The sequence below is a fragment of the Heliangelus exortis genome, chromosome 1, assembly GCF_036169615.1.
Source record: "Heliangelus exortis chromosome 1, bHelExo1.hap1, whole genome shotgun sequence".
Taxonomy (NCBI): Eukaryota; Metazoa; Chordata; class Aves; order Apodiformes; family Trochilidae; genus Heliangelus; species Heliangelus exortis.
The window spans coordinates 185074334-185094770 of record NC_092422.1 but is presented as its reverse complement, the minus strand read 5'-3'; the positions used below and the strand labels follow the sequence as shown (position 1 = coordinate 185094770).

The following is a 20437-nucleotide window of genomic DNA, read 5'->3' as shown; positions in this document are numbered from 1 at the left end:
TGTGGCCAGCAGGTCCAGGGAAGGGATTCTTCTCACTCAGCCCTGGTGAAGCCACAGCTTGAGTTCTGTGTCCAGTTCTGGGCCCCTCAGTTCAGGAAGGAGATTGAGGTGCTGGAGCAGGTCCAGAGAAGAGCAAGGAGGCTGTGAAGGGATCCAGCACAAGTCCTGTGAGGAAGGGCTGAGGGAGCTGGGGGTGTTCAGTCTGGAGAAGAGGAGGCGAGGGGAGACCTCATCACTCTCTACAACTCCCTGAAAGGAGGTTGGAGCCAGGGGGGTGTTGGTCTCTTCCCCCAGGCAGCTGTCAGTAAGACAAGAGGGCAGCATGGACTTAAGCTCTGTCAGGGGAGGATTAAGTTAGATATTAGGAAAAAATTCTTTACAGAGAGGGTGATCAGACATTGGAATGCCGAGGGAGGTGGTGGATTCTCCATCCCTGGAGGTTTTTAAAAAGAGACTGAATGTGGCACTCAGCGCCATGGTCTGGTAACCACAGTGGCGGTGGATTTAGGGTTACATTTAGCTGATCTCAGAGTTCCTTTCCAACCCAGATGATTCTGTGATTCTGTTCAGTGTACACTCAGCAAGTCTGCAGATGACACCAAATAAGGAGCAGTGGCCATTACAGCAGAGGTTTGAGCTGCCATGCAGAGGGACCTTGATGGGTTAGAGAAATGGGCTTGCAGGAACCCCATGAAGTTCAACAAGGGAAGTGCAAAATCTTGCTGTACCTGGGGAGGAACAACCCCAGGCACCAATAAATGCTGGAGGCAGCCCAAATGGAAAAGGAGTTTGACTGAAACAGACCAGGGGCTCCTGGTGGACACCATGTTGAACACAAAGAATGTGGACGACATCCTGGGCTGCATTACAGCAATGTTGCCAGGAAACTGAGCAAGGTGATTGTCCCTTCTACTCAGCACTACTGTGGCCACATCTGGAGGACCATGTCCAGTTATGGGCTCCTCAGTACAAGAGAGACATGGACACGCTGGAGAGAGTCCAGCAAAGGGCAAAAAGATAATTAAGGGACTGGAGCATATTTCTTATAAGGAAAGGCTGAGGAAGCTGCAACTGTCCAGCTGGAGACAGCTCAGGCTCTTACCAAGGCAGATACCTGAAGGGTGGATGAAAAGAAGGAGCCAGGCTCTTTCCAATGGTGCATAGTGACAGAGAAGACAAAAGGCAAGCAGCATAAACTGAAATACAGGAGGTGTCATCTGAACATCTGGGATCACTCTTTTGCTATGAGGGTACCAGAGCACAGGTTGCCCAGGGAGGCTGTGAAGTCTCCATCCTTGGAGATATTCAACAGCTGTGTGGCCTGGGCAACCTGTTCTAGGTGGATCTGCTTGAGTAGAGGGGTTGGACCAGGCAACCTCCAGAGGTCCTGCCAACCTCAAACATTCTGTGATTCTGTAATAATTATATCAGTAGAGCTGGATTCTGACATTCTGATATATTTAAGCTTGTTTGCATTACAATCTTATCTGTCATATTACAGCATTTCACACACAATACAAACCATTCTGTGGCATGCTACCAGTGTTCAGTCATATGAATGTTACTGGGCCTGAAGACTGTAATGAAGAAATGAGAGGCCACATTTAAAGTAATTTTACAGGCATCATACTCACATTGCTTCTATGGCTGGAGATATACAGAATATAGGCAGTAAAACAGGACAGTAGAGAAGCATAGAGTGAAGGCACAGTGTAAAGGGAGAATTAAAATGTAAAAAATACATGTAATACTTACTGATACTTCTAAAGCTAGGCCAGTGAAGAGAATTGCAGCCTCGAAGATTCAAATACAATACACATGGACGCCACTTGTGCAAAGTATTTATTACTAATTGGTCCTGAATTTTATGTTTCACTGCTGAAAAATTGATCTAAAAATTTAAACAATTGATACATAATTCAGTACATATACTAATAGTGCATACAAAATACACATCATTATGAAAAATCACTACTAAATAGATTAAGTTCTATGTAAACACTAAATCAATAGTCTGAAACACAAAAAAATCTGTGCATTAAATATATAAATATTCTCTACTTAACTGTAGAAAAAGCATGTGTCTACAGTATTTATGAAGTTGACAACTTTTTGAGCTATCAAAATACGACATTTCAGAATAATATGAACAAAGAAATTTGCCAGACTTGAATATTTGCTTCTTTTTTCCTTTAACATGTAAAATCCTAAAGTTGCTAAAAATATTGTTTTTCTAATTAATAGTCTTTCTAGAGCAATTACAAGTAGCCTCAGAGTACCTGTAACTAAGATTACATTCTCCTTCCATAGTAGTCATGTAGAGCTTCTTTAGGTTACCTACAAAGCCTAAGACACCTCACTTGCTGTCTAAACTTAGTGTGCTATAACCAAGCCCTAGTGGTCAATTCTTTTTTGGTCCTACTGATTTTTTAATGATATGCCACAGACAACTTCATTTCAGTTTCTCCTATTCTTTTATTCATGTAGCTGAGTAGAACAAGTCATACTTTGGGATGAAACTTTTATCCCTGACAATTTATCATTTTTAAAGTAAACTACCTCCTTGCCTCACGCTTTCTAAAAATAAATAAAAATGAAACAAAATATTGAAAGTGGTTATCTCACTTACACCACTCCATAATGAAGGGTTCTGAGTTAGTCGCATCCATTTTTGGCTAACTTGAGCACATCTTGCCAAATCTATTAAATTTACATAACGGAAAACCTGCATCAGAAAAACAGACACACATGATATTAAAAATTATTCAACAAGAAGCAATGTTGGATTAAATGATGCATATTCACCTATCCCAAAGAATGAGTTAGTTTCAAATTTAAAACTTCTTTCTTAGGAGTTTAAACATACCTTTTATAGCAGAATGTCAACACTTACTCTCAGTAACAGTGTAAGTATGAATGAAAAGACACCTTTGCTTAAAAGCTCAGAAACTCAAGTGACGATGAGGAATAAGGATGTTTCAAAGCTCAAGTTTTTCATGGACTATCAGCAGTTTCATTGGACCCATATTAAAAAAACACCTCTCCTAAGCCTATTTAATACAATATAATTTGGACTAAAAGTTTGTGGATTAAATGCAGTACTTTTAAACTCAGCTTTAGATTATGCACAAGGAATTTTTGTAGTATGGTATCTCAGAGGTCTTTTTAATTTGACTGGCATAATTTGGTAAATATATCTATAAATCTTCAATATGAGAAAATATATCTATAAATCTTCAATATGAGAATACTGAAGTAAAGCTGTACTGATACTCCATTTTATATAGATGAATATTCTAAAATATACTGCTACCACTAAGCAACATTTTTAAAAAATAAATTATAGCGTTCCAAAACTGTGTTGTCCAGTTAATAACCTTATATACAGTACTCTCAGACAATAAAAGTAAGTCTGACTGAAGATAACATTTGGCAAGCTTTTGCCATATAGCTCCTCAAATGTTATTTTAATGAGCAAGTGCAAAGCAGTATTTCTGCCAACAAAATGCTAGTGCTTCATCTTAGAAGAAATTTGGGAAAATGAAATGAGGGAAAATATGATAAAATTTAATGTTTTTGTAAAAATGCATTGTATTCTAACCATCTGAAAATATAAGTTGCATTTAAGATTCATAGACAAAGAACATATGATGAGACAGTGGCACAAGTTGCCTAGGGAAGCTGTGATGCCCCCTCCTTGGAAGTGTTCAAGGCCTGGTTGAAAGGGGCCTTGAGCAACCTGGTCTAGAGGAAGGAGTCCCTGCCACACAAGGGGGTTGGAACCAGATGATCCTTAAGGTCCCTTCCAACCCTATGATTCTATGATATGAAGAACTGCAAAGAAGACAGATGGATTATTTACAAACTAAAACTTTCTATATTCATAACCATTTGCAGAACTGAATTACTATACCATATGCTGCAATATAAACACCTGACATGAAATGCAACACTTAAAATGTGCAGCTGTAAGTATGCAAAAAAAATTAACTGAAAGGAAAACAGTTAATAATGATGCATCACTTTTCCTAAAACAACATTTATATAAGGAAAACTTCATGCTTGTACTGCAATTTCTTTCATAACTACACAGTAATACATCAATAAATCTGAATATGGTAATTGGCTGATAGCAAAAATACAAAAATAACTTCCAAATTTTATCCAGCAACCTGTCACTGAAAAAAAATTTTTCTGACTAATATACATTTTCAAAGAGCCTAGCAGTTACAGAATATGCCTTACTACTAAGTTGTCAGAGTGAAAACAGCAAAGATGCCAGTGTGTGTTACAGAAGTGTTTTCCTATTAGTCATGTAACTTTACATACAATAAGGTATACAATAAAACCTAAATAATATATATAGCAATATATTAAGTATGAAACATATTTGAGATATGCTCCAGAAAAATTAATGCAAACCCTGTATAGAGTTAATTCAAACTATACAAGCCCAAGAGAAACCTTGAGTCAAATGAGGCTTTGAGACTTAAATGAGCATTGTATTCAGAAGCAATACACATAAAGCCTTTGTAAAAGTAAGGAAATAATTGTAAATTTTGCTTCACTTCTGGTAATCAGTTCCAAAAAGGTCTGTTGAAACATTTATTTCATGTTAGGTCAAGACCACAGCAGCCAGCTTTAAAGCCCAGTGATGATTTTCCTTCAATAACTCAACGTCAGAGTCCTGTGATACCACTGATTTTTTTAGAAAACTGTAATTTACAAAGCAAATAGTTTACAGCTGCCCCTGAGGGCATATCTTGTTCCAACAGTAAATACAAATTTAGAGATTTTTTGCAACCGAGGAGAACAGAAAGCTGCAATAAATGACAGTATACTCATAATGATATTTACTTAAAAGTCTGTGATTTTGAAGCAATCCACTGCCAAATATCATCCACAGTGCCAGAGACAATAGTGTCCTTACTGCAAGTTCCAAACCTTTGAGAAGTCCAGGCATACTTTATTTTCCACAGCCTGTGAATGCTCAGAGCAAACACAGATTCAGCATGGAGAAGAGAGCACCCAGTAACCACTTCCTGAAGGAGATTATATCTACATCCTGGAACCACCAAAGAAGGAGGGAAGGGTGGAAGCATTCAGGTTTTAGACTTCATGGGATCAAAACTGAATTCTGAGTTTACTGTAGTCCATATTATTTAAAAGAAAATGTATCATGTTCTTCTGAAATACCACTTTAATGTTTTTGTAATGTTAAAGTAATAGAAAAGCATGATAGAACAAATTAAAGTTCATAAATAAGAAGATAAAATTAAAACATTTTAGCAGTAGTTCAAACGTATCTCTCAATGGTAACTATTTTCAGTAACCAACATATAATTTAATTAAACTGGCCTCTATAACTGAAGGTTCCACAACCAGTAGTTAATAATTCTGTTCTTTTTCTAAAATACTGCCTCAAATCAATCTTCCTTCTTCTAAATAGAACTACCTTCTCTTCTAGAAGCTAGCCTATTAACAAGTCTTTGCTCTCTAAAGTTACATTTTGCAAGGATTCAAAAATGCTTTTTGCACAAAGCAACCTCTTAAACAAACACAAATTGAAGAAAAATGTTTGTAAAGAAACCTCTCCCTACCTACTGTGCCTTTGCAGTAGATTCCTCTCTGCTTTCCAGACTAGCAGGTTTGGGGTTTTTTTGTCTTAAGGAGCTGTATAATGTCCATACAGCCTTCTCCATATTTTTAGAAAACTTTACTGATTTCTATCATATTTGGCCCTTGACTTACGAGCTCTATTCACTGCAAACAGGCCCCTTTACTTCTCTCAGATGTTCCACTCTACCTATACTACAGATTTCCCAATTTCTTGTTCTCTCTTTTGGAGTCTCCCTCTTTCACTTTCAGTCTCAGCTCAGAGAAGATTCTAGATGTCAGGTCAGGCCATGCAGAATATGACCAGGTGCCACTGAAAGGAAGAACAACATCCTTTAAAAGACCCCACCTGACTCAAAGAGAACTATGTAAACAGAAGCCTTCCTTTCCATTGCACAAACACATCCTTTTCAACACAACATAATATATACCATTTATGAAAGATACATATTAAAAGTTAAAAAGAACACCAACTATCACAAACCTGTAATAAGGCTGCTTCTGGTAAATGGGACATCCTTTGTCTGACAGTAACATTTGATCCTAAACCTTTTGATTCAAAATCTTTTGACTCAGAACCATCTTTCTGGCCTTCGCTTGCCAAACTCTGAAAAATTATGGTAAAAGAGAAGTACAGTTTCTTCTTAATTGCAGGATCAAAGTTTTGACATTTAAATATTTTAAAAATTAAATTAAATTTGCTAAATTAAACAATGTATTTTCTAATCGCCATATAGTTAAACATCTACAAACACTTGTAACTGCTATGACTGAAAATAATCATAGTTTTAGGGTGCATCTCATGATTTGTAGTAATATAATACAGAAGCATAGGAGACCATCTGTATTTTCAAATTAAAACACTGTACATTAGTTTGTACACTCAATATGGCAAAAATATACTATTAGCATTTGAGAATTTTTCAGGGAAGTCTTCAAAAGGCATCACTATTAAAAAATATCTCTAATGTTATAATGTATCCAGCAATGTATACTACTAATGTATCTTTCACATAAAATCTCAGCATGGGAGGAACACTGAGTCTCCTTTTGTGTCGTTTATTCCAGCTCTAGAAAAAGAAGTTTCAGGGGGTTATACCACTGGTTTTCTTTTGCATATTGCTACAGGAAAGAGAAAATAAAGAGGAAATATGCAGGGAAGTATAAATTAGGAATAAAGAAAATGGGAAGGAATAAAACAGTAGGATGGGAAAGAGAGAAAGAAGAGAGCAAATGGAAATAATGGCTATTATTCTGATTTGCAGATTTGCTAGTATGCAGATTTGCATGCTGATAATTTATTTGTCCATTAGTAGCAATGTGATTTCTTCTGGCCCATTAATTTTATTGCATATTATAATAATTGATGGTTTAATTCTACATTTTAAAATCAGTGTCTTCTCAGATGCCCTAAATTACCAAAGACAACCATAAAAGACTGGCAGATACAACAGAGGACTGGCAGAGGATTCTTGCACTTCTCGAGCTTTAAACTGGAGGCCTGTCTGTTCCAGCCTTGCCTCAGATATCCCAGGGCATGCTGAATTACATCAGAAACCTGTGTTTAGGTGACATATTTGCACACAAAAGAATAGTGTATAATCAAAAAACTATTCAGTGATATGATTGCTGTTCTTTGCATTCTAATCTAATTGTGCAACTCAAACCAACCCTTGCAACTGCTGTTAAGAATGGAATTTATTAGTATGTTCCCTAAAAATGCCCTGATGCACTCCACTAATGAGACATTTTTGGACACTCAGTCTCATCTTAAGTATCTTAAGTATTTTAAGATAGCAGCTTTAAGAAAAAGTACAGAAGAAAGAAAAACAAAAGCAAGATTCTAACCAACTCATTTGAGAGAATAGAGAAGAAGCAGGACTAATGACAGTTTTACTCCAAGAAGGATTTGACAACTGGTGTCTGGCAGTCAGCAATTGAAAAATTGTCCACAGATGATTTCCATTCTGACCATCTTACAGCAGAGGAAAGAAGAGAACCCAAGCAGTGGGACAACTATCTGTGTAAGCAGGATTTTTTTGCCAATACAGTATCTGCTGAGCATCTCATCAAGCTGTGGCACTCTCTTCTTTAGCAGGAGAAACCTTCCCAGAAACAATAAAAGCCCTGTACTGAACAGTGAGACCACACATGGCTGCTGAGAGTGGGGCATGTGGGGCTGTCCATGTGCTGCCTACTCTCAGGTGATCACAATTTTGGTTACACCACAGTTTGGGGGTGGAAACAAGGTTAATGAGGCTTCTCCTCACTCTGCAGGAATCTACATCTGTTGGATTCTGGTGGCAGGTATCCCGAGGCATCACCTTTACTGATTATCATCTCAGTTGGTAATACTACCCCTGAGACATGAGCCAGACAGATCAATGACAATATACAACACTCAACACCTTTCACTACTGAAGATATAACCAAACTTTTATTTGCAGAATATAGAGGTAATGATCTGCTTCCCATAACACCAAAAGTACTAAGTAGTAGTATTAGTAGTAGTAGACTAAAAAACTTCATTTAATATTGATAGAGCTGTTTTTTCCATAACAGTGGTCATTAATGGAGTTAATCATTGAGCTAACTATATTTAAATTATTATACTCCATACCTCAAAATAACTTTTCATTTTCAGAGAACTGTGGACCTCTGCAAGCCAAGCTTTTATTACAGCCTTTAAATAGATTTTGTTAAAGGTCTGTTGCAGTCTCGTTGCTGCCACTGAAAATACACATAATTATAACCAATTTGAGCACCACAAGTAAGAACAAGTATGTCAATGCATTAGCTGAATGAGTATCTACCAAATTATGTATCAGTTAAATAGCTATTCAGTTCAGCTTCTGTAAGGAAATTAATACAACTTTCTACAATAGGAATAATTAAGACCATTGCAATAGGATTTTGAGTTAGCAGCAGGGCCTATACCTGACGTATTTCCAGTTTATCAGAGTTGTGTGTAAAACAGTAATTTCACAGAGCTGCAAGATATATACAAACCTCAGGGAAGTGAAAAAAAAAATACAATAATGAAACTTCAATAATTTTTCAGATGGCATAGAAGTAAAAAGTCATAAGAATAAATCCAGTAAAGTCAAGTGCTAAATGTTACACCAGCATCAAAGTTACAATTAACAGTAAAGCAGCTTATGGAAGATCATGTGCTCATTATAAATTAGTGTAAATATATTTTTTAAATTACTTTTAAGAAAAGTTTGAAGGAATTGAAGTCTCTTTAGTTCAGCACAAAAAAGCAAGGCTTCTACTCTAACTGTCCTCTATATGTAAAACGTATTACAAATATAATAAAAATAAAAAGTTCTTCACAGCCACTGAAATAAAACTAAGGGGAAATAAATGTAGTTTTCTGAACAAACTTAAGTCACCACTCAATTTTTTTTTGTCAGTTAACTTTTTAGAAAACAACAATAACCTACAAAGGGAGCTGAGAGATCATCTTACTTGAGACTTTCAAGAACATATTGCTATTTAAGTAGCTTAGCCCTGTATGGACAAGGACCAAGCTTGATTAGTGTCACTTTCTGTCTTCACCACCAAAAGAATGATTAAAATGTAAATTTTCATGTATTAAATACACACTTTAGTCTCACCTACTATTTTTTTTTAACAAAAAGGTGTCTGAGATGCAACTGAAATTAATTATTACAAAGGTACATTTAAGATGCATTCCTGTTTGTGAAAAAAATAATGTCTCAAATCTGGCAACAGATACATTGTTGACCACACACCAAAGTTTGTTTTCTGTTGCATGAGTCATGCTCATATACTATTTGTTCTAGGGACATATTGCATGATATTATTTAATTATATGCTTCAGTAAGTGTACACTTTACATTTTTAATATAACTGTTTAGGCTGTAAGACCAGGTACAGAAGCTAGAAATATTACCAAAGCAAACACATACAAAATAAAATCAACTTTTCACTGACCAAAAGACCTAAGGGAAGAAGGCAAAAATTCTCAGGATTGCAAGGGAAGTCCAAACTGCATCTACATTAATTTGTTCTAACTTTCATCAGGACTGAACAGCTCACTGAAATATATTGTGTAACTATGCCCTCTAGATGTGTCCTCCTGTGCTTCTGTGAATTTAAGATTAATAAAATTTGCCTTGGCTGAAAGCAATATTCAGAAGCAAATATAAAATGAAGTAATAAAGAACCAGAAGTCTCTAAAAACTGCCTGGGGGACTGAGACAACAGCTATTGGTAGTGCTTTTGCCCCATGCTTTTATGGAACTTCTGTCTGGGTGGACTCAGGTTAAAAAAAAACAACATACCCCTAGGGTCTGTGGAACACAAAGTCTCAGCCAGAATGAAATATTAATTTTCTGTCTTCTGGCTTTTTTTTTTTCAAATTTTGATCTTCACTCCCTCCCCAGTACTCATTATGCATTCCCTCTAACTGAAGCCAGGACTCCAACTCTGTGATGCCTCCTGGTTTATCCCTATCACCGTGCAATCAATCTCTCAGAAATGCACCTCGACTCACTCCTGTACTTCTGACAGTTTCCCTAACACCTCCAAACCTGCTGGGCACCAGCTTCACTGCTCAGGCTTAGAAAAGACTACAAGAAGATAGCTAGATTAATTGTTGGCTAACCATAGTTAATTTACAAAGCATATTTTTTCATTTATATAACATGTATTTTCTATCTTGTGCAAAGCAGTTGTATAGACTTACATGTCATTCTCTCTTTGTAGGTTTGCACCCAGGTGCTCCAGTTCCGTAGAAATACTCTTAAAATTTGGAATTTATAATGGACTCCTGCTCGAGCCATCATCTGCTTGTTCTTTCTATTTTCACTCTTTCTCCACATAAGATATTTTATCCATCTTCTGAATTTTAAAACAGAATGAGTAATTTAATATGGCTCCAGACCTGAATGAAGTAAAATCTGTAAAACTCTGCAATTTGCTGTAAAACACAAAGCTTAATGATATAAACTGCTGAATAGAACTGATGTTTGTTGTTTATAATTTCAATAAAATATGCATTGATAATATTTTTCAGTAGTAATTTACCCATTCATTTTAGTAAAATTTATTTAGTAAAATTTTAGTCCTGCAATATCAACCTATAGAAACTTGCTGTCCTCCATCTCCATATACTCCTGCTGCTGTCAGCTATACTGTAATGTATAGATCTGTATTTATGGAAAAACATTTGAGTCCTTATACAAAATAATTTAAAAGTGCTAGATGCATGCATTTACTTAAGAGCTAAGTAATTTACATTTATATTTTCCTGACACTACAAATAAAAATTAATATAATAGAATACAAATTCAATTTATATCTTAACAAGTTTAACCATTGGTAGAAATCCCATTTCTTCTAAGCTAAGTAATGTGAAATAATTAAATTCAGAAAAAATGTATTTCAAATGAATCATATGTAGCTGATATATTAAAATACACTCTCATATTTGATTTGCTGAAAAGACTGCTGAATAAATCAGACTTTACATTACTACTTTCATCTGCCAAAACCTCTCACATTTTAAATTTAAAAAAAAAAATTAAAAAATCATTTCATGTAGTTGAGAGGAATTACAAATGGAACTTTCTAGTGTCCCAACCAGCTTCTGTAATAATTAAACAAAACTGTTAGCTGAGACAATCCTCAAAATGGTGCTGCAATGGAAAAAATTAGTAATTCCAAGCAAGGAAGACTCAGGTAATAGGAAAATATTTCTAGGAGAAAAGATTATGAAGTACTGGAATAAACTGCTTCTAAAGATTGTTATGTCTCCAATGCCTGTGGCTTTTAAGATTAATAAAAGCAGCCTAGACAAATGGTCACCAAAGCTAACCACAGTATAGCTTAAAATCTTCACCTCCCTCACAGCCCTCTGATTCTGTGATTAATAGTAAGGATTCACACCTAAAAGAGTTGTACCACCTACAGAACTAGCATTGCATGCTTTTCAAAACAAAAGAGCCCAAACTTCTCTACTCTAAATGGAGGAACATTATATTTGATAAAGATGCTTATAACAAAGAAATCAGTGAACACGTTTATTGTGATTATCAGATTTTAAAACATATATATATTATCCCCATTTTTAAAAGGCAAAATTGGATTACATTAAGTATTCCAAGCATAAAGGACACCCAAGAAAAGGTAGATGCAAACCCACATCTTTAACTTTCAGACCCAAACAAAAATTATTTTTTATTCCTGGGTATATTACCATATACTACCTGATTAAAGTACAGAAATGTCAGGACTTTGTTCAGGTCTGGAGCAGAGATAAGCTCAGAATTGACTAGTTTTAACATAAAATTACACTGCTGAAAAAAAATAAAGCCAAATATAAGTTTCCAATCTTTCTTCACATTGTTCTATTAAAATGAAAACTTTTTCCTCCCTCAAAAGGAACTATGTAAACAGTGCTTTGGTAAAAGATTTTTCAAAAAAATGTTCCTGAGGTATATGTAAAATGCATATACTTACTGAAAATACAGCTTCAGTAACTTTCTGCTGTGAAAGGACCACGCTTTGGCACACAATTCTTCAGTCATCTAAATAAATAATTTCTGGCATTAGCACACAAAACTACTGCATTATGAATATTTTTAAATTAGACAACAGCAGGAAATCTTTTATTTTCTCTGTTGATTGGTGCAAAATTAAGTATCTAAAGAGATGAATGCTCAAGGATAATTTTCTGTGTATAGTTAGAGGTATTTTGCTACCAAATTACATATCTGTTTTACTCACAGAAGTTAAAATACCATACAAACCAGAACTAATATTCATGCTTGAGAGAAAACTCTATAACAGAAATTGCCTTCTGATCTTTCATATTCACACTCTCATTGCTCTGTATCCAGCAATTAAGCACATTAAACTAATACTAAAGTTACCCTGGGCAAGACTCTTTTCACGACCCTCACCGTATAAAGCAACCACTCAATTTTAGACTGATTAATATAATATTTGAGTGGCTGCTAAAAGAGAAAACAGCTGAAATGAAATTGCAATAAACTCACAATACAGATGTGCTGAGAAGACAAAATTGATTATAGTTGTACAGAGGGAACTAGGAAAATCTGGTTGCATTGCACGCCAACTTACTTAGACTGCTTCCTTGCATGGTCACACAGCAAAATTCTCCTGTTCTGAGTGTTTTAAAATAAGTTTTTTTCCCTACACTAAACATTCCCTAAACACTTTAGGTGACTAAACATTTTAGATGACTAAAATGGTTACCTTTTTACTGTTTTATGTAGATTAATACTGAATTTAACTGTAACTATTAATTGTAAGCATTGGTAGAACTTTTATTGGTTCAAGCATTGATAGGAACCAGCCTATGAAAATCTAAATAATGCAAAGAAAAAATCATGTAACTGAAACCAGATTCATAATTATGTAGAACTCTTCTTTAAATTATGACCAGTAATGAAAAAGCAACTAGTTCCCAACTGTATGTCTAGATGCAATGCTCACCTCTGATGACAGTTTTTTAATACAATCCAGTGTCAATATTGAAACAAATGCAAAATATCAAATTCCTAGCATTAGCTATAAAAGAGTAACATGAGAAAACTAAAAAACAAAGTATGAATATTCTGCTTTGCAAGATTTTTTCACAGGATAGAGTTAATGTAAATGTTCAAGTATTTTTACCACTTGTCCACAATCTAGTCCAAAAACAGCGTTGAGGTAAGTTTCTGAAATAATCTTTAATTCTGGGTGTAAAGACAGATCAATACACATAGACCTTCAAAAGAGAAGTAAATCAAATTAACCATATTAGTATTTCCAATGAAAATGCATTTTTTTCTGTACATAATAGATTACTGTTACATGTTATGGCATTATAATATTGTTAAGTAACTATATCACTTACATTACAAAAAACTATAGTAACACAGAATTTAATTAATATTGAATTACAATTTTCCATCTCCTTCTGTACAAAGCTCTTTCACTTCCCAGATGAGTTTCTGCCTCCAGGCAACCTTATCGTTATGAAATTTTGTTCATCTTTTCTATCTTCTTATTCCCTTAAACTAAAGTCTCAGTAGAAGTTCTTCTGAACATTTAAAGTTTTCTTGCAGCTTAATCCTGATTATATCTAAAAACATTAGGCTTGATGATTGCTCAACTGTAATGCCCCCCAATGAAACTCCACTCTTGGATGAAGCCCAATAAGTAAAAAAAGAGGGTACTCCCTATTCTTGGTGATTCATGGCAATGTAAATACAGTTACAAGTTATTGCTTTTCACCAACTGGAGTTTTTTTCCTGATATTCAAAACCTTCAACTGACCAGAATTCATAAACCTCAAAGCTGCCATATTTCCAAACACAACTTTTCTTGAAACACACCTGAACCATGAAATCACTTAATTACAGGCAGGAGAGGAAGTAACTTTCACAGGGGAGGCACCAACAGCAAGGACTATGTTTCAAAAAAAGGTAAGAATATATGGTCTCACAATATTGAAAACTAATGCAAAACTGTTGTGTTTTCTGCACAGTAAGCTAAGAACACACATACACACTTCTTTTTGTCAGGTACAGACTAACTATAAATTAATCAAGGGCTTTTTTTCTCTAAAAACAGGTAAAAAGCACTCAAGAGAAAAAGCAGTTGCTGTGCAATCTATTCTTTAAAATTCAGATAGTATTTTTAGCCTATAGAAGTTGCACATATTTTAGAGACTAAAACATGCTCCCATTTAAGTCAATCACAATATTCTCTAAGATTCCAGTGTAAACAGAACTAAATCCTTAGTCTTTTTTATCTCATACTGTGATTACTTCATGTAAAAGGGTGAAAGGACACACAGATAGAGAAAAAAATGAGAAATGATAGAATTAATGATGCAAGCCTTGAAGGCGACATCACTGGTTTCTATAGGTCAATATACCTCTGGCAGCAATGAAGTTATAGCAAGTTATAAGTAACACTACATTAGTTTCTGATTACCACAACAGTAAGGGTTTAGTACATTAATTAAATGAAGAGGAACATATTTATTAATTAGATATTCTGTAAATATTTGTAACACAGATATCAAAAGAAAAATATGTTCTCTGTTTTTAGAAAACATGGTGTTACTGTATTTGCTATATATGCCACAAAAAAAAAAAAAAAAAAAAAAAAAAAAAAATTAACATTCAACTTCTGGGTTTACAGTCTACAGTTAACAATCTACAGACCTTAGCAGTCTACACAGTAGATGCTGTACCATTAATATATTTTACAAGTCTAAATTCAGTATTATAAACCACATAGCAAGACACATTTAATATGTACCATGAGACAGGATCTATTTTCTTTTCCAGTATTTCTTTGAGCTTTTCTTCTATAAATCTAAGTGGATCTTCTGGACGCATAGCAATTACACCACAAAGCAGCATCTGCAAAAAGCAACTGCAAATTAATACTTTTCCATTAAGAAACAAAGTAGCATCTAGATATCAACTGTTAAAATAAACACAAGTTTACTAGCAAGCTTTAAAATACTGTAAAATGAAGGCCTTTTTTTTATCACTTACCTTCTTTTTCATCCAATATTTAAAGGTAATATTGCATGTGTCAGCATAGTTCAATAGATAGACTTCAAAGCAGTGGGTTTAGAATAGTAATAAAATATTTAGTATTTCATTAACAATTCCCACTAAGAATATTTTTGCTTTTAATGTGCATTAAAAGAAGAATATATATGACTGCATAATGTTATTTATTTAATGAGAACCAGAATTTAAACCAACATTTATCCAGTGTAGTAAAGCATAGGTTGAATTCGAAATATGACCAGAAATAGATCTTGTAACCAGTACTGAAAACAAAATGCAGTTCAAAAAAAATATTTGCTTTTCAAATTATCACACTACTTTGCAACAACTTTTAGTAATAATACATAATAATCAATGAACCATTTTTCTCTTTTGTCCTTTAGCTGTCTTCAACTACAGGACAAATCATCTGCTTTTTGATTTTGATGACTCTATGATTCTATGTTACAAATAAAAAAATATATAAAGTTTTTTTTAAGTATATGGGCAAACTGCAGTTATTTAAGTGACTATTTAATGGAAAGCAAAAACCAGAAGTTTTTGTGCCTGGTAAAAATTTCAAAACATGACTGTGAATCTTTAACTAGGCAATACATTAATGCAAAAGATGCTGTTCTGGAATGCCATTTTCTTTTTCATATTTCCCTCTCTGTTATAAAGAAAGTAGCTTTTATTGGTTATCACCAAAAAAACCTGAGTTTTTAGGGTTTTTTTCCAGCCATGACACCTTGTCTTTGCTTCTGTCCCCTTTTCACTACCACCACTCTGCATGGTGAAGCTGGATGCACATCTAAATTTTGTCATTCAGAGTGTGCTCTGGCTTTTATAAGCTCATTCCCAAAATTCTGACTACGCAATCTCATCATCCACTTATGTTTGATTTTCCCAAACCATGGCCTTTCACCTATGCCTTAGTGGTTGCAAATACACTTTCTTCATTTTCTAACACCCATAGTGATTATGACTTACTACTGTAATAAAACTCATCTATATAATTCCAAAACTAAAATTTGCAGCCAGCAAGTATGTGAAGCAACTGCTGCGTTTGATCAGTTGAGACAATGCAACAACATAAAAGTTGACTCACTGTATAAACACAAATATGCAACACTACTTTCCTTTAAAGACACGGCCTCTTGCTATTCTTAAATTAATGTAGAGCATGTGCTTGAGTCCTTTTCAGGAATCCTGATGGGAGGAGTAGAGGAGATATCATGATGGGCACAGAGCAAAAGCCATGCACAACAAAGAGGCAAAAAAGGGCACTGAGACTAAGCGCTCACTGCAGAGGCAGCGAGCAGAGCAGGCAGGTAGAGGGAGCAGCTTCAGAACTTGTGGAGGCCAGAGAGTCCTCTCACCTGCTCACCAGAATGCTGCACAGAAAACAAACAGAATCAGCATCACCTGGAAGGGATCTCTGAAGGATGCTGAACAAAAGTTGTGGATGCCCTGTAACTGCAAGTATTCAAAGTCAGACTGGACAGGATTTCAAGCAACCTGACCCAGTGGAAGAGGTCCCTGACTGGATTATCTTTTAAGGTTATTTTCAAACCATTCTATGATTCTAAGGTAAGACAAATATAAGGCAAAGAAAAATACTTCTTTATTCACAGACACAACAAAGGCAACTGTCTCCAGTTTAGACCTGTTGAATATTTATAACACTAATCACAATGACTCCAACCTTAGCATCTCCTTCAATCTTCTTAACAAAAATGTGATTTGCAAGGTGTATCTTCGGGCTGACTGTATTAAGAAAATATTATAAGTCTATCATTATAATTGTAATTCATTACTAGTAATATAAATTTTAAATAGCATGAAGGCAGTTAAACATTTCGCACAGCAAAATGGAGAGAAAGCCAGTCCCAACACTGTCCAGCAACTCCCTCTGCTGGATTAAGCCAGAACGCGTCTGCCATATGAATGTTATTTTTTATTATTTTGTATATTTTTTTTCCAAGCAAATACAAACAACTTATTTTCCTGTGGATGCTCTGGAAGGTTTCCAACACAGGAAATCCAAAATATCCATTCATATAGTAGAGTGCAAGGCCTCTGTTCAACATCTGAGGATTCCTTTATAAGACTCAATAAAGAAGGAACTGTAACACCTGGTGTTGCAATCCTCATTCAGTCTCATTCAGATACTCTTCAGTAATGCTTGGGCAGGTGCAAAATCAAAAATACTTAAGGCAAACCTGTACATGTGTGGTGTTTTCTACTAGACTTCTAATAGGTTCTCAACAAATTGAAAGTATCTACAATCTTTCTCAATCTATAAATTTTACTTTTTCATAACAGTAAACATTTAAAGTATTTTCATATAAAAGTGACCATTACTCATATATAATCATAAGCCCCAGCTAAAGAACTACTAAGCAAGTAGTAAAATAAAAACCCAAAACCAAACCAAAGCAAACAAACAACCTGCTATAGTGCAACTAAGTTATCAGGCTAGATTTAAATAGTTACATTAGTTTTTAAACTAACTGCTTCTATTCATCAATCTGAAAAAGCTCATCTGCTGTTTATAAGTTCACAGTCAAAGGAAAAGCCCTAAAATTGTGCAGTGTTCACTTTAAAGCTCAGTAAAGAAGTATTCTTAGCTTCCTTTCCTGTGTATACATAGCAACTTCTAAAAATATATTCATATCTACATATATTCTTATTCTTTATCAGGTGTGAAAGAGAGCTGTTGAGAATCAGCATATTCATCACCGGAATAAAATATTTTATAATGCTATCCAACAAGTTTCACAAACTCTCCAGAAATAACACTATTTGTCATTGAAATTACCTCAGTATGCAGAACAGCTTTGTTGATGTTAACAGACATTTACTAAACAGCAATTTCCTTTTATTTCCAGCACCAAATAGACAGCATGACAGGGTGGCATGGATGGTGACTATCAGCTTTGTCTTAGAAAATATTCCCTAAGAGGACAAAGACATATCCATGTCTTGTATATAAGGTTTTCCAAAGCAAAAAGTTTCAAGATCTAAATTCTTTGCCTCAAAAATCAAGTGATCAAAACACAACATATTAATTTGTTGCCAAAATTCTTAATAGTAGTATATTTTCAACATTTTCTGTTACTTCTACTACTGGACATATAAATACAGCATCTATCCAACAGTAATTTATTAGAGATATAACAAGCTTTTAATTTATTGATTTTCTGAAACCCAGTTGGCTGTCCAGAATCAGGAAGATGATAGAGTATAAATTTATTAATTTCTGTTGTTCTCTTGCAAACCATCATAATATTCAGTGCTTTTCCAGAAGCAACTGCTAAAATCAAGACACTGTGTGATTTCCTATTGAATAGAAAAAAAAAAAAAAAAAAGCAGTTACTCTTTCCCTGTGAAGCTTGGATAAAAGCCCTTGACCTTTGTTAGGTTTTATGTGTTGTGACTACTGCCTTTCCCTGGTCATCAATAATGATCTTACTGTGTCTTTCTGTTCTTTGTATCCATGTTTCTTATGTCCAGTTGCTGACTCACCATCAGCTTATAAGGCACTTAGGCAGGAAACATCTTTTCATAAATGTAGAGCACCTAGCTCAATGTAAAATCCTGAGTTATAATCTAGGTTTTCGAGCCTTATAATGGCTACAAGAAATAGATGTGAGACCAATATAAAAAAAAAAAAATTACAGGAATGATCCAAAATTTGCTATTTTGGTTTGTTGCAACAACTGTGTGCTATTTCCCAGCCTCATTGTTCCAGTGTTAAAGATGTGCTGCTCACTCTATATTCAAATTACATTACCATTTATACAAACTAACTATTCCATAACACAGCTTAAATGTCAATGCAGTGTTATTAAATATTATTTTATATGTGCCTGCAATGAGACTACATCCTAAGCCCAGATGCATTTTGCAACGATAGTAAAAAGCCTGCCATCCCCAGGAGGAGTTCTAGCAAGGTGGGCAGCAGTTCAAAGCAGCAAATTAACAATGATAACAAAACCAGTGCAAAACTATGACAAAACAGTTGTTGACTTTGTCTCTTCCAGAGAACCAGAAAGTCTGGTCTGATGTTGCTGTTCCTGTGAGGGGGAGACTAGAAAAAGAGGAGGGTGTGTGAAACATGTTACAAGGCCAGGAATGGTCGTGACCTTCAGCTTTTCACTGACCCAGAGCAGGAAGACTGCCTTCTCTCCTCCAGCTACAACCCAGTTCCTCATCCTACCACTCAAGCCATTTTATCCTTCACAGCAAAATTCACGTGTGTCATAAAGCAGAAAAACCTTAAACCAGCCCTGCATCCATATTTAACATTCTAAAAATACAGGTACTAAACTCATTGAAAGTTGTCCTAAGCATAGTGTTTGCAGAATTAGCCTTGCTTTTTATGGATACTGTTTAAAAGTAAATCTGGATGAGAACTGAAATCAGACAGACTCAGACAGAAAGACTCAGACACAGCAGGGAATCCCAAATTATTTGAACATGATTACTTGGGCTCCAACTGTGTTTGGACTATGTCCAAACCACAACCTAATTATAAAAAAGACTTAAGCAAATGACCATTTTAGAACTCCGTATCATTAGTTTTAATAATGTGCATGAATGTTCATAGGTCTCATCTTAGTTTTGATGTTCCTAAATACAGGGACCAGCCAGTATCATCCTAATTAATTTTCACAGCAAGTATACTGTAATTTCATAAAGAAATTAAAATATAACAAAATAAGAAATGTGGATAGACATAACCTCTAAGAAACAATACAAAATGCTAAAAAAAAAGATCTTACACCAGATGATTTAAGGGTTTTTTAAGAAACTCTTTAATCTTAATTCTTTCCTTTTCAAATTATTAATATAATGCCATTGTTGATATGAAAGTATTTATAGGTTTTTTATTAGAAACGTAAATGTGAGCTATTTCTGAAGTGCTGAATCAATAAATACTTCACACAGATACATCTTATCTTTTGTTTTTATGTGCTTAAAAAAAAGAAAGAATGATCAAGAGCCAGGCTCTGCAGAGAGGTACTCAGTCTGTATGGCAGTGCTGCTCCAGAATTATTCTAATTGGTTCAAGATTTCTTTATTAATATTTCCATGGATACTCTGAGTCTGGTCGGGTTTTTTTTGGCAGCTTAGAAGTATTCAGACTTCTCTTAAACTTGTATTTGTGCACTGTGCTTGTGTTTTAAGGAAACTGGAAAATAGCTGCTGCAGATTTTGAAACAGGTGAATGTGAAAAACAGGGAGGAAAAGAATAAATACAGAGAATC

The 20437-nt window shown here is 34.8% G+C and overlaps 1 protein-coding gene across 3 annotated transcripts in view; it reads right to left on the bottom strand.

Moving 5' to 3' along the window:
* FBXL13 (F-box and leucine rich repeat protein 13) overlaps positions 1–20437 on the bottom strand; it is a 71720-nt gene that overhangs the window by 49872 nt on the left and 1411 nt on the right. For 2 of the 3 annotated variants that reach the window (XM_071733998.1, XM_071733999.1), the window contains exons 2-9: positions 14923–15026; positions 13285–13378; positions 12106–12173; positions 10331–10485; positions 8237–8346; positions 6101–6223; positions 2630–2725; positions 1756–1891 (exon numbers count right to left, since the gene is read on the bottom strand). In XM_071733998.1, coding sequence (XP_071590099.1) covers positions 1756–1891; positions 2630–2725; positions 6101–6223; positions 8237–8346; positions 10331–10485; positions 12106–12173; positions 13285–13378; positions 14923–15026 — 886 coding nt within the window. The remainder of the gene's footprint in view (positions 1–1755; positions 1892–2629; positions 2726–6100; positions 6224–8236; positions 8347–10330; positions 10486–12105; positions 12174–13284; positions 13379–14922; positions 15027–20437) is intronic. The other variant, XM_071734000.1, reaches the window with a different exon arrangement.